The sequence below is a fragment of the Chlorocebus sabaeus genome, chromosome 14 (genome assembly GCF_047675955.1).
Source record: "Chlorocebus sabaeus isolate Y175 chromosome 14, mChlSab1.0.hap1, whole genome shotgun sequence".
In the NCBI taxonomy this organism is placed as follows: Eukaryota; Metazoa; Chordata; class Mammalia; order Primates; family Cercopithecidae; genus Chlorocebus; species Chlorocebus sabaeus.
In genome coordinates this window covers 46,907,850-46,921,524 of record NC_132917.1, presented here as the reverse complement: position 1 = coordinate 46,921,524, position 13,675 = coordinate 46,907,850, and the positions used below count along the sequence as shown (strand labels likewise).

Genomic DNA, 13,675 nt, shown 5'->3' with positions numbered 1-13,675 from the left:
CTGTTGGAAAATTCTTCAAAGAAGCAAATAACTTCTTGTGACCCTTCAAATTATCCTCTCCACAAGACGGAATGAAGAAAAAGACCACCCATTTTGTAGAAGTGGAGATGCTGGCAACGGGGGGACCAGATCAACAGGCTTATTAGAAGAACGAACGAAAGTGTCTACCATGATTATTTTTCTAATCTGGTCAGTTAATAAACAAACAGTACCTGCTCTCAAATTGAAAAAAAAAAATAAAGCAGGAGTAGCTATATTAGTTTCAAACAGAGCAGACATCAAAGCAAGAAGTGTTATCAGGGATGAAAAGGGGCATTACATAATAAAGGGGTCAACTCTACAAGAAGATATAATTATATTTGGCAATGTGTATGTGCCTAACAACAGATCATCAAAATATGTGAGGCGATAACTGATAGAACTGCAAGGAGAAATAGATGGCTTCAATATAAATACCCCTCTGTCAGAAATGGACAAATGCAGCAGGCAGAAAATCAGTCAGTACATAGTTGAACTCAACAGCACCATTTAATCAACAGGATATAATTTATATCTATAGACTGCCTCATCCAAAAACAGCAAAATACACATTTCTTCAAGCTCACATGGAACATTCACCAAGAGAGATCACATTCTGAGCCATAAAGCATAACAGGGCTAGCAGCAGTGGCTCACGCCTGTAATCCCAGCACGTTGGGAGGCCAAGGCAGGTGAATCACTTGAGGTCAGGAGTTTAAGACCAGCATGGTCAACATGGTGAAACCCCATCTCTACTAAAAATACAAAATAATTGGCCAGGTGCAGTGGCTCATGCCTGTAATCCCAGCACTTTGGGAAGCCTAGGCAGGCAGATCACAGGTCAGGAGATCGAGACCATCCTGGCCAACATAGGGAAACCCTGTCTCTCCTAAAAATACAAAAATTAGCTAGGTATGGTGGCACGTGCCTATAATCCCAGCTACTGGGGAAGCCAAGACAGGAGAATCTCTTGAACCAGGGAGTCGGAGGTTGCAGTGAGCTGAGATTGTGCCACTACACTCCAGCCTGGTAACAGAGCAAGACTCCATCAAAAAAAACAAATTAGCCAGGCATGGTGGTGAGTGCTTGTAATCTCAGCTACTTGGGAGGTTGAGGCAGGAGACTCACTTGAACCCAGGAGGCGGAGGTTGCAGTGAGCTGAGATCACACCACTGCACTCCAGCCTGGGTGACAGAGTAAGACTCCATATCCAAAAAAAAAAAAAACCTTAACAAATTTAAAGGAGTAGAAATTATACAATGTCTGCTCTCAGACCACAATAGGATTAAACTACAAATCAAGAACACAGAGATAACTAGAAAACCCCAAAATATGTGGAGATTAAACAACACACCTCTAAATAACACATGGATCCGTGTTATTAGAAAAACTCTGAAGAGAAATGTTAAAATACTTTGAACTAAATGGAAGTGAAAACGAAATTTGTGGGATGTAGCAAAAGCAATGCTTAGAAGAAAATTTGTAGTATTTAATGCATGTATTAGAAAAGAAGAAAGACCAAAAATTAATCATCTAAGTCTGCACCTTAGGAAGCCAGAAAAAGAAGAGTAAATTAAATCCAAAGTAAGTGAAAGAAAAGAAATAATAAAAATTAGAGCAGAAGTTGTTGAAATTGAAAACAGAAAATCAATAGAGAAAATCAAGGAACTCAAAACTGGTTCTTTGAAAAGATAATGAAATTGATAAGCCTCTATCTAGGCTAACTAACAAAAAAGAGAGAAAACACAAATGACTAATATCAGACACAAAAGAGGCATCACTACAGATCCTATGGACATTAAAAAGGATAGTAAAGGAATATTCTGAATAACCGTATTTCACAAATTTGATTACCTAGATAAAATGAACCAATTACTTAAAAGATAGAATTTTCCAAAACTCACATGAAAAGAAATAGACTCTCAATAGGCCTATATCTATTAAATTGAATCAGTAATTATAACCTTTCAAAATAGACATTGCCAGGCCCAGATGCATTCACAGGTGAATTCTATCAAACATTTAAGGAAAGAATTATGCCAATTCTTTACTAATCCCTTTCAGAAGATAGAGGGCAGAGGACACACCTCCTAACTCATTCTATTAGGCCAGCGTCATCATAATATTAAAACCAGACAAAGACATTACAAGAAACGAAAACTACAGACCAATATGTCTCATGAACATAGGTGTAAAAATCCTCAACAAAATGATAGTAAATTAAGTCTAACAATGTATTAAAAATTATAACATTGCAACCAAGTGAGATTTATCCCAGGTATGCAATGCTGGCTCAATATTTTAAAAATCAAATAATTGATCACATCAACAGCTAAAAAAGAAAAGTCACATAATCATGTCAATAGATGCAGAAAAAACATTTGAGAATATTTAACATGCATTTATGAAAATAATTCTCAGTAAACTAGAAATACAGAGGAACTTCCTCAATTTGATAAAGAGTATCTACAAAAAACCTAAGCTAGCATCATACTTAATGGTGAGAAATTAGAAGCTTTCCCACTAAGATCAGGAAAATGGCAAGAATGTCCTCTCTCACCATTCCTTTTTAACATTGTAGTGGAAGTTCTAGCTAATGAAACAAGACAACAGAAGGAAATAAAAGGTATACTGATTGGGAAGGAAGAAATAAAACTGCCCTTGTTCACAGATAACATGATTGGCTATGTAGAAAATCCAAAAGAATCAACAAAAAATTCCTGAAACTAATAACAAATTATAGCATGTTTGCAGGATAAAGGGTAATACACAAAAGTCGATTACTTTCCTATATACCAGCAATGAAAAAGGGGATTTGAATTTTTTTTTTTTTTTTTTTTTGAGACGGAGTCTTGCTCTGTCACCCAGGCTGGAGTGCAGTGGCCGGATCTCAGCTCACTGCAAGCTCCGCCTCCCGGGTTTATGCCATTCTCCTGCCTCAGCCTCCCGAGTAGCTGGGACTACAGGCGCCCGCCACCTCGCCCGGCTAGTTTTTTTTTTTTTTGTATTTTTTAGTAGAGACGGGGTTTCACCGTATTAGCCAGGATGGTCTCCATCTCCTGACCTCGGGATCCGCCCGTCTCAGCCTCCCAAAGTGCTGGGATTACAGGCTTGAGCCACCGCGCCCAGCTGGGATTTGAATTTTAAAACACAGTACCTTTCAAAAAGCATGCCTTTTTCTCTCTTCCATTGACCAAACATTTGGCTAGAAGTTGTAAGATTAGATGAAATGAATTTACTTCTCTTCCTTCTCAAACTACGTGTGTCAGAACTCATAATGATAGAAGGATTATTTGCATTATGAAATAAAATATTACTGGTAAGGTCAAACACACATATATAATGCCTTCACATTAGGATGTTGAAAGATGACGTACTTAGGTATAAATCTAACAAAATATGTACAAGATCTATATGAGGAAAACAAACTGATGAAAGAAATCAAAGAACTTGGCCGGGCGCAGTGGCTCATGTCTGTAATCCCAACACTTTGGGAGGCTGAGGCGGGTGCATCACCTGAGGTCAGGAGTTTGAGACCAGCCTGAAGAGAATGAAAAGACAAGCCACTGACTGAGAAAATATTTGCAAAAGATATATCTGATAAAGAAGAAAATATACAAAGAACTCTGAAAACCCAGCAATAAGAAAATAACTCAATTAAAAAATTGGCCAAACTCCTTAATATACAAAGAAGACATACAGATGTCAAAAAAGCATATGAAAAATTGTTTCACATCATATGTCATCAGGGAAGTGCAAATTAAGACAATGAGATACTACACAAATAAGAAATGGCCCCAATCCAGAACACTGACAACATCAAAGCTGGCAAGGATGTGGAGCAACAGGAACTCTCATTCATTGCTAGTGAGAATGCAAAATGGTATAGCCACTTTGGAAGACAGTTTGGCCATTTTTTAAAAAACTAAACATACTCTTACATAAGATCCAGCAGTTGTGTTCCATAGTATTTACCCACAGGACTTGAAAGCTTACACCCACACAAAAGCCTGCACATGGATGTTTAGAGCAGCTTTATTCATAATTGCCCACCTTTGGAAGCAACCAAGATGTTGCTCAGTAGATGAATGGATAAATAAACTGTGGTACATCCAGACAATGGAATATTATTCAGCACTAAAAAGAAATGAGCTATGAAGCCATAACAAGACATAGAGGAAACATAAATGCATATCACTAAGTGAAAGAAAAGGCTACATATGGTGTGATTCCACCTATATGACATTCTGGAAAAGGCAAAACTATGGAGACTATAAAAAGATCAGTGGTTGCCAGGGCTTGAGGGGAGGGAGGGATAAATAGGGAGAACACAGGATTTTTAGGGCAGTGAAACCACTCTGTGATACTATAATAATGGATATATGTCATTGCACATTCGTCAAAACCCTTGAATGTACAACACCAAGAGTGAGGTCTAATGTAACATATGGACTTTGAGTGATAATGATGTGTCAGTGTAGGTTCATCAGTTGTAACAAGTGTACATTTTTAGTGTGGGATGATGATAATGGAGGTTATGCATGTGTGGGAGCAAAGGGTATATGGAAATCTTTTTCCTTGCAATTTTGCTATGACCCTAAATCTGTTCTAAAGAAAGTCATGTATATGTACGTGTAAATATATATGTATATGTAGTCACACCAAGAGCCTAGTAAGTAGGGTTGGCTTTTTTCACATTATTTCAGTTTTCTGACGTTGATGGTGTTTGGTGCAACATAACTGAATTATATATCCACACTAATATCATCCTGCCACATTCAAGCTCTTATAAGATTTGAGTGCCTGGCTGGGTGCGGTGTCTCATGTCTATAATCTCAGCACTTTGGGAGGCCAAGACAAGTGGATCACTTGAGGTCTGGAGTTTGAGACCAGCCTGACCAACATGGAGAAGCCCCATCTCTACTAAAAATACAAAATTAGTCGGGCATAGTGGCGCATGCCTGTAATCCCATCTACTCGGGAGGCTGAGGCAGGAGAATCACTTGAACCCGGGAGGTGTAGGTTGCAACAAGAGCCAAACTCAGTCTCAAAAAAAAAAAAAAAAAAAAGGGTTTGAGTGCCTAATCAGCATGGATTGAAACATTAATTAGTGAGAATCAGGCATTTTTACCGGCATCTTGTCTAGATTCTCTAAGCCTTAAAAATGAAGACCTGGACAGGCATATTGGCTCACACCTATAATCTCAGCACTTAGGGAAGCTGTGGTGGGAGGGTCGCTTGAGCCCAAGAGTTTGACACCAGCCCTGACAACATAGTGAGATCTCAACTCTACAGTAATTTTAAAAAATAGCTAGGTGTGGTTGCACATGCCTATAGTCTCAAGTAGTCAGAAGGCTGAGGCAGGAAGATGGCTTGAGCCTGGGAGGTTGAAGTACAGTGAGCTATGGTTGCACCACTGCATTCCAGCCTGGGTGACAAAGCAAGACCCTGTCTCCAAAAAAACAAAAAAACAAAAAAACTGAGAAGCATATGTTGGAATTAGAAATATATATATACCATTAGACCCAAGGAAAATGGAACCAAGTTTAGTAATACACAGGAAAACAGTCTCCTACATAAAGCAACTGACTTAATCAAGACTATGGAAAAAAAGCCCCCTTTCAACTATGTTAAATAGCAAAGAATGGTAAATGCTAAGTGTAGTAGGACAAATACATATGTTACAGGTAACCAATATTCCTTTCCAGAATAATGCTAAGAGTTTTTCCAAGAGCACTTCATTATGGAAATCTTACATGGATTGCTGAGTATAGATAAATAAATGACTGCTTTAAGAGTATTTTTCCTCTTTTCAGTTTTCTTTTTTTTTTTTTTTTGCCTTCTGTTTATATCTGTGTATGTGTGAGAGAGAGAGAGAGAGAAGCATAAAGCAAATATGTACATTTTAAAAACAGAAAGCAAACATCCATGTAATTGTCATCAAAATCAGGAGATAGGACATTGCTGGCCCCCAAGAATGCCCCGTTTAAGTTGTGTTTCTGTGCTTCTATAAGACACAAGAATGACACAAGAATGCCCTTGTTTCCTTGGTGTTTGTGATGTCAAGTGAGCACTCAACAAGCACAGGTGCATCAGGAAAATGCATATATTTCACCATAAAATTTGTATTTACTTGTTATCATCACTCTATCCACAAAAAGCTGCTTCTGCAATCAAAGTTGTATACTAATACGGGAAAGACAGCTGCGGAGCGAAATATAGTAGTAAACTTCCATGTGCCAGGTAGTGCTAGGAGGTAGATGCCTTTTTAACAAAAGCGGTATTGTTTCTTAAAATCTGATGTAAAAATAATAGGGGGTGGAGGGGATTATTCACTTCAGGTCCTAGGATTTTATAATATAACTCCTCCCCTCCTCCCCGCCAGCTCTGGAGGTCTGGGTGATCTCCTCCTGGCTTCTCATTCTCCTTCTTTCTCTCCCTCCCTTCCTTCACATACCTCCTATTTTTTTTTTTTTTTTTCTTTTTTAGACTGAGTCTTGCTCTGTTGCCCAGGCGGGAGTCCAGTGACACGATCTTGGCTCACTGCAACCCCCGCCTCCTGGGTTCAAGTGATTCTCGTGCCTCAGCTTCCTGAGTAGCTGGGGTTACAGGCACCCACCACCACCTCTGGCTAATTGTTGTATTTTTAGTAGAGACAGGGTTTTGCCATGTTGGTCAGGCTGGTCTTGAACTTCTGACCTCAAGCAATCCACCTGCCTTGGCCTCCCAAAGTGTTGGGATTACAGGCATTAAGCCACTGCACCCGACCTCTCCTGTCTATTTTAACCAGTTCCTGACATTCTTGTATCATACCTTTGGGCTAATGTCCCTAGACCCAGGGGCAATGGAGCCACCCAGGTTGTTTGCAACAATTTCCTGATGGAAATAGTATTAGATGTGAGGCCCCTCTTTCTTGGAAGACCCTTGCTTGAGCTCCTTGAGGAAGTCCTGCCCTTCTTAAAAGCCTCCCTCAAATCTCATCATGTTTGTCATCTTGAGGTCACCTAGTTGGATTTAATCTCTTTCTACTCCCATATCTTCTATCTGTCTTTTAGCACTGATGACAGTGGTTTATGTTAGGATTGTATCTGTAGGTGCCTCTCACTCCTGCTGGTCAGGGACCGTAGCTCTCTTAACCACTGTATTCCCTACTACTAGTGCTGCGCTTTACCCCAGAGCAGGCTCACTAAATGGCTGAATTGATTTGTTGAATCCAGAATATTTAAAATGTGATCACTGCTGGACATAGTGGCTCACATCTGTAATCCCAGCACTTTGGGAGGCCAAAGTGGGTGGATTGCTTGAGCTCAGGTGTTTGAGACCAGCCTGGGCAACATAGCGAGACTTTATCTCTATTAAAACCAAGAAAATTAGCCAGGTATGGTGGTACGCATCTGTGGTCCCAGCTATTTGGGAGGCTGAGGTGGGGGGATCACTTGAGCCTGGGACGTCGAGGCTTCAGTGAGCTGTGATCACGCCATTGCACTCCACTCTGGGCAACAGAGTGAGACTTTGTCTCTAAATAAATAAATAAAAATAAGATGTGATCAGGCCAGGTACAGTGGCTCACATCTGTAATCCCAGCACTTTGGGAGGCTGAGGCAGGAGGATTGCTTGAGCCCAGGAGTTCAAGACCAGCCTGGGCGACATAGTGAGATCCTGTCTCTATAAAAAATAAAGAAGTAGCTGGGTGCAGTGACACACACCTATAGTCTCAGCTACTTGGGATGTGGAGGTGGGAGGATCACTTGAGTCCAGGAGTTTGAGGCTGCAGTGAATTATGTTCATGCCATTGCACTCCAGCCTGTATAACAGAGAACCTACCTCAAAAAAAGAAAAAAAAAAAAATGTGGCTGGGTACCATGGTTCATGCCTGTAATCCCAGCACTTTGGGAGGCTGAGGCAGGTGGATCACTCAAGGCCAGGAGTTCAAGACCAGCCTGGCCAACATGGTGAAAGCCTATCTCTACTAAAAATATAAAAATTAGCTGGGCGTGGTGGTGCATACCTGTAATCCCAGCTACTCGGGAGGATGAGGCAGAGAATTGCTTGAACCGGGAAGGCAGAGGCTGCAGTGAGCCGAAATCATGCCACTGCACTCCAGCCTGGGTGACAGAGTGAGACTCTATCTCAAAAAAATAAAAAGAAAAAAATGTGATCAATTTGACATTTTCCTATGCAGCATATCAGGCATGTTGTCTATAAAATTCACCATGAAGACCGAATATATGTTAAATGTTTTGAAGCTTCACCTTTGGAAATGTACCTTTTCCTTTTCCACTATTAAAGTAAAGAAGGAATTATTCAATGTTGTATGGTCATAAAATAAAAGATTATGAATGACAGATAGTGAAGTGAGTTTACAACCTCTATTAATCTATTGGTGTCCTTGTCCATTCTGTGCAGTCACTTCAGCTGTCTCCGGGACAATACAATGTGCTTCCTGCACCGGTTCCCAAATATGCTTCCAGGTAATTATATACTTACTAAATAAGCCGCCTTTCTGTTTACATACCTACATGCCAATCCTCATGGCTTTTAAACCTCATTTATGCACCTCATATGCAGATTAACATTTTAAAATATTTAATGAAAGATAGGGAATAAGTTAACAAAGATCTTTTTTTTTTTTTTTTTTTTTTTTGAGACGGAGTCTCGCTCTGTCACCCAGGCTGGAGTGCAGTGGCTGGATCTCAGCTCACTGCAGCTCCGCCTCCCGGGTTTACGCCATTCTCCTGCCTCAGCCTCCCGAGTAGCTGGGACTACAGGCGCCCGCCACCTCGCCCGGCTAGCTTTTTGTAGTTTTTTAGTAGAGACGGGGTTTCACTGTGTTTGCCAGGATGGTCTCGATCTCCTGACCTCGTGATCCACCGTCTCGGCCTCCCAAAGTGCTGGGATTACAGGCTTGAGCCACCGCGCCCGGCCCAGTTAACAAAGATCTTTAAAAAATAGACTTAGAAAATCATTTTTCTTTTTTTTTTTTTTTTTTAATATAGGAGCTGTGTATTTCGCTCAACGGTTCAAAGATTCCCAACAACTTATTTTATTCCTGTAAGTATAATGTAGAAGTTAACTCATGATGAATTTGATGTTTAAAATATGCTGTGCTTTCTGGAGTGGAGCAAGATGGCCAAATAGAACCCTCCTATGAGCGTTTTCCCTAGCAGGAACACTAAACTGAACAATTATTCACACAAGAAAACACCTCTATAAGAACCAAACAGCAGGTGTGGGATCGCAATACCAGTTTTTAACTTTGTGTCAAGGAAAGAGGCACTGAAGAGGGTAGGGTAGAAAAGACAGTCTTGAATTGCCAACACCACCCTCCCCCATCCCCTGGCAGCAGCCATGTGGCATGAAGAGAGAATCTGCCCTTGGGGAAGAGGGAATGCTGTGATGGTGGGACTTTGCACAGGAACACAGTGCTGGCTGTCACAGGGAAAGCAACACAGGACAGAATTCAGTTGGTGCCCATGGAGGGAGCATTTAGACCAGCCCTAGCCCATCCCAGCCGTTTGATACTGAGTTCTAGCTCTCTCTACCACTGTGGGCTGAAGTGCTCTGAGGTCCTAAATAAGCTTGAAAGGCAGTCTAGGCCACAAGGACTGCAATTCCTGGGCAAGTTCTGGTGCTGTGCTGGGCTCAGGGGCAGTGGACTTCGGGTACATAAGACCTAGTGAGACACCAGCTGGGGCAGCCAAGGGAGTGCTTGTAGCAGCCATCCCCCAGCCCCAGGCAGCACAGCTTGCAGCTTCAAGAGAGACGCCTTCCTTTCGCTTGAGAGGAGGAGAGGGGAGAGTAAAGAGGACTTGTCTTGCAATCTGGATACCAGCTCAGCCACAGCAGAACAGGGCACCTCACGCAGAGTCCCGAGGCCCCCATTCCAGGCCCTAGCTCCCAGACATTTCTAGACACATCTCTGGCCAGAAGAGAATCCACTGCCTTAAAGAGAAGGACCCAGTTCTGGCAAGATTCATAACTTACTGACTAAAGAGCCCTTGGGCTTTGAATAAACACCAGCAGTGGCCAGACAACACTCACTGCAGGCCTTAGCCAGACAGTGCTGTGCTGCTTCAGGTGTGACCCAGCACATTCCCAGCTACAGTGGTCACAGGGAGAGACTACTGCTTGAGGAAAGGAGAGGGAGGAGCAAAGGGGATTTTGTCTTGCTGCTTGGGTACCAGTTCAGCCACAGTGAAGTAGAGCACCAAGCAGGCTTCCGGGGTTCCCAATTCCAGGCCTTGGCTCCTTGATGGCATTTCTGGACTCCCACTGGGCCAGAGGGGAGCCCATTGCCCTGAAGGGAGAGACCTAGGCCTGGCAGCATTCCCCACAAGCTGACTGAAGAGCCTTGAGTGAACATTAGTGGTATCCAGCCAGTACTTGCTACAGGCCTGGGTGGTTGTGTCCATAGAGAGACTCCTGCTTGAGGAGAGGTGAGGGAAGAGTGGGAAGAACTGTGTCTTCTGGCTTGGGTGCCAGCTCAGCTGCAGTAGAATAGAGTACCAAACAAATTCCTAAGTTTCCTGACTCCAGGGCCTGGCTCCCAGATGGCATTTCTGGTCTGCACTGGGCCCAGGGGGCAGCATGCTGCCTTGAAGGGAAGAGCTTTTGTTTGGGCCTTGAGTGAACATGGGCAGTAGCTAGGCAGTAGTTACTGCAGGCCTTGGGTAAGACCCAGTACCATGCTGGCTTTGGCTCTGACCCAGCACAGTCCCAGGGATATTAGCCATAGAGGTGCTTGTGTCACCCCTCCCTCAGCTTTAGCCATCTCAGTACAAAGAGAGACTTCGTTTGTTTGGGGGAAGGGAAGGGAAGAGAACCAGAGTCTCTGCCTGGTAATCCAGAGAACTCTCTCAGATCTTATCCAAGACAACCAAGGCAGTACCTCTACAAGTCTACCAGAATCACAGCAATTACTAGGCTTGGGGTGCCCTCTAATGCAGATGCAGCTACAGTGACCAAAGACAGATTACAGTGCTTAATTCCCTTTGAATACTTGGAAAGCCTTCCCAAGAAGGACAGGTACAAACAAGACCAGCTGCGAAGACTACAATAAACACCTAACTCTACAATGCCCAGACATTGGCAAGCATACAAGTATCAAGACCATCTAGTGAAACACAACCTCACCAGTTGAACTAAATAAAGCACCAGTGACCAATCCCAGAGTGACAGAGATATGTGACCTTTCAGACAGAGACCTCAAAATAGCTGTTTTGACAAAGTGCAACAAAATTTAAGATGACACAGAGAAAGAATTCAGAATTCTATCAGATAAATTTAGCAAACAAATCAAAATAATTTTAAAAAATCAAGCAGATACCCTGGAGCTGAAAAATTCAATTGATATACTGAAGAATACACCAAAGTCTCCCAATAGCAGAACTGATCACACAGAAGAAAAAATTTGTGAGCTTGGATGGGGTACAGTGGCTCATGTCTGTAATTCCAGCACTTTGGGAGGCTGAGGCGGCAGATGGCTTGAGGCCAGGACTTCAAGACCAGTCTGGCCAACATGGCAAAAGCTCGTCTCTACTAAAAATACAAAAATTATCTGGGTGTGGTGGTGCACACCTGTAATCCCAGCTACTTGAGAGGCTGAGGTATGAGAATCGCTTGAACCTGGGAGGTGGAGGTTGCAGTGAGGCAAGATTGTGCCACTGCACTCCAGCCTGGGCGACAGAGTGAGACTCTGTCTCAAAAAAACAAAACAAAACAAAACAAAAAGAATTAGTGAGCTTGAAGACAAGTTATTTGAAAACACAGTCAGAGGAGACAAAAGAAAAAAGAATGAAGAATGCTTACAGAATCTATAAAATAGCCTCAAAAGGGCAAATCTAAGAGTTACTGGCCTTAAAGAGAGAGATTGAAGTAGAAAGTTTATTCAAAGGGATAATAACAGGGACCATTCCAAACCTAGAGAAAGATAGAAATATTGAAGTACAAGAAGGTTATAGAACACTAAGCATATTTAACCCAAATAAGACCACCTCAAGACATTTAATAATCAAACTCCCAAAAGTCAAGGACAAAGAAAGAATCCTAAAGCACAAGAGGAAAGAAGAAAATAACATAGAATGGAGCACCTATACATCTGGCAGCGGACTTCTCAGTGGAAACCTTACAGCCCAGGAGTGAGTGACATGACATATTTAAAGTGCCGAAAGAAAAAAACTTATCCTGGAATAGTATAGTCAGTAAAAATCCTTAAAATGTGAAGGATACTTTCCCAGACAACCAAAGCTAAGGCATTTCAACACCAGACCTGTCCTACAAGAAACGCTAAAGGGAGTTCTTCAAATTCTGAAAGGAAAGGACATTAATGAGCAACAAGAAATAATCTGAGGCCAGGTGCAGTGGCTCATGCCTGCAATATCAGCACTTTGGGAGACTGAGGCAGGAGGATTGCTTGAGTCCAGGAGTTCAAGACCAGCCTAGGCAACATAGAGAGACTCCATCTCTACAAAAAATTTTAAAAATTAGCTGGGCATGATGACATGCACCTGTGGTCCCAGCTACTCAGGTAGGCTGAGGTGGGAAGATCACTTGAGCCCAGGAGGTTGAGGCTGCAGTGAGCCATGTGTGTGCCACTGCAGCCCAGCCTGGGCAGCAGAACAAGACGGTGTCTGAAGAAGAAAAAGGAGAAGGAGAGAAAGAAGAAAGAAGAAGAAGAAGAGGAAGAAGAAGAAGAGGAGGAAGAGGAGGAAGAAGAGGAAGGAAAGAAAGAAGAAAGAAACCTAAAACTTTACATGGAACCACAAAAGACCCAGAATAGCCAAAGTCATCCTGAGCAAAATGAACAAAACTGAAAGAATCATATTACCTGACTTCAAATTATACTGCAGAGCTATTGTAGCAAAAACAGTATGGTAGCATAAAAACAGACACATAGACCAATGGAACAGAATAGAGAACGCAGAAATAAATCCATATATCTACAGTGAATTCATTTTTGACACAGGTGCCAAGAATACACATTGGGGAAAGGACAGTCTCTTCAATAAATGGTGCAGGGAAATGTGGATATCCATATGAAGAAGAATGAAACTAGAACCCTATCTCTTGCCATTTTACAAAAATCAAATCAAAATGGATTAAAGACTTAAATCTGGCTGGATGTGGTGGCTCATGCGTGTAATCCTAGCACTTTGGGAGGCAAAGGCAGGAGGATCCCTTGAGCCCAGGAATTCGAGACCAGCCTGGGCAACATAGGAGACCCTGTCTCTAGTTTAAAAAAAACAAAAACAAAACATAAATCTAAGACCTCAAACTATGAAACTATCAAAACAAAACATTGAGGAAACTCCAAGACATTGGTCTGGGCAAAGATTTCTTGAGCTACACCCCACAAGCACAGGCAACCAAAGCAAAAATGGATAAATGGGATCACATCAAGTTAAAAAGTTTCTGCACAACCAAGGAAACAGTCAACAAAGTGAAGAGATGACCCACATAATGGGGGACAATATTTGCAAACTATCCATCTGACAAAGGATTAATAACCAGAATATATAAGGAGCTCAAAAAACTCAGTAGGAAAAAGGTCTTTTTATTTGAGACAAGGTCTTGCTTTTTCACCAAGGCTGAAGTGCGGTGATGCAAACACAGCTCACTGCAGCCTCGACCTCCCTGGAGCAAGCAATCCTTCCCCTCA

At 42.1% G+C, this 13,675-nt stretch overlaps 1 protein-coding gene across 1 annotated transcript in view; it reads left to right on the top strand.

Annotated features, from left to right (window-relative positions):
* STPG4 (sperm-tail PG-rich repeat containing 4) overlaps positions 1 to 13,675 on the top strand; it is a 61,971-nt gene that overhangs the window by 19,629 nt on the left and 28,667 nt on the right. The window contains exons 5-6 of the mRNA XM_007970730.3: positions 8,425 to 8,489; positions 9,015 to 9,069. Of these exons, the coding sequence (XP_007968921.2) occupies positions 8,425 to 8,489; positions 9,015 to 9,069 (120 nt within the window). The remainder of the gene's footprint in view (positions 1 to 8,424; positions 8,490 to 9,014; positions 9,070 to 13,675) is intronic.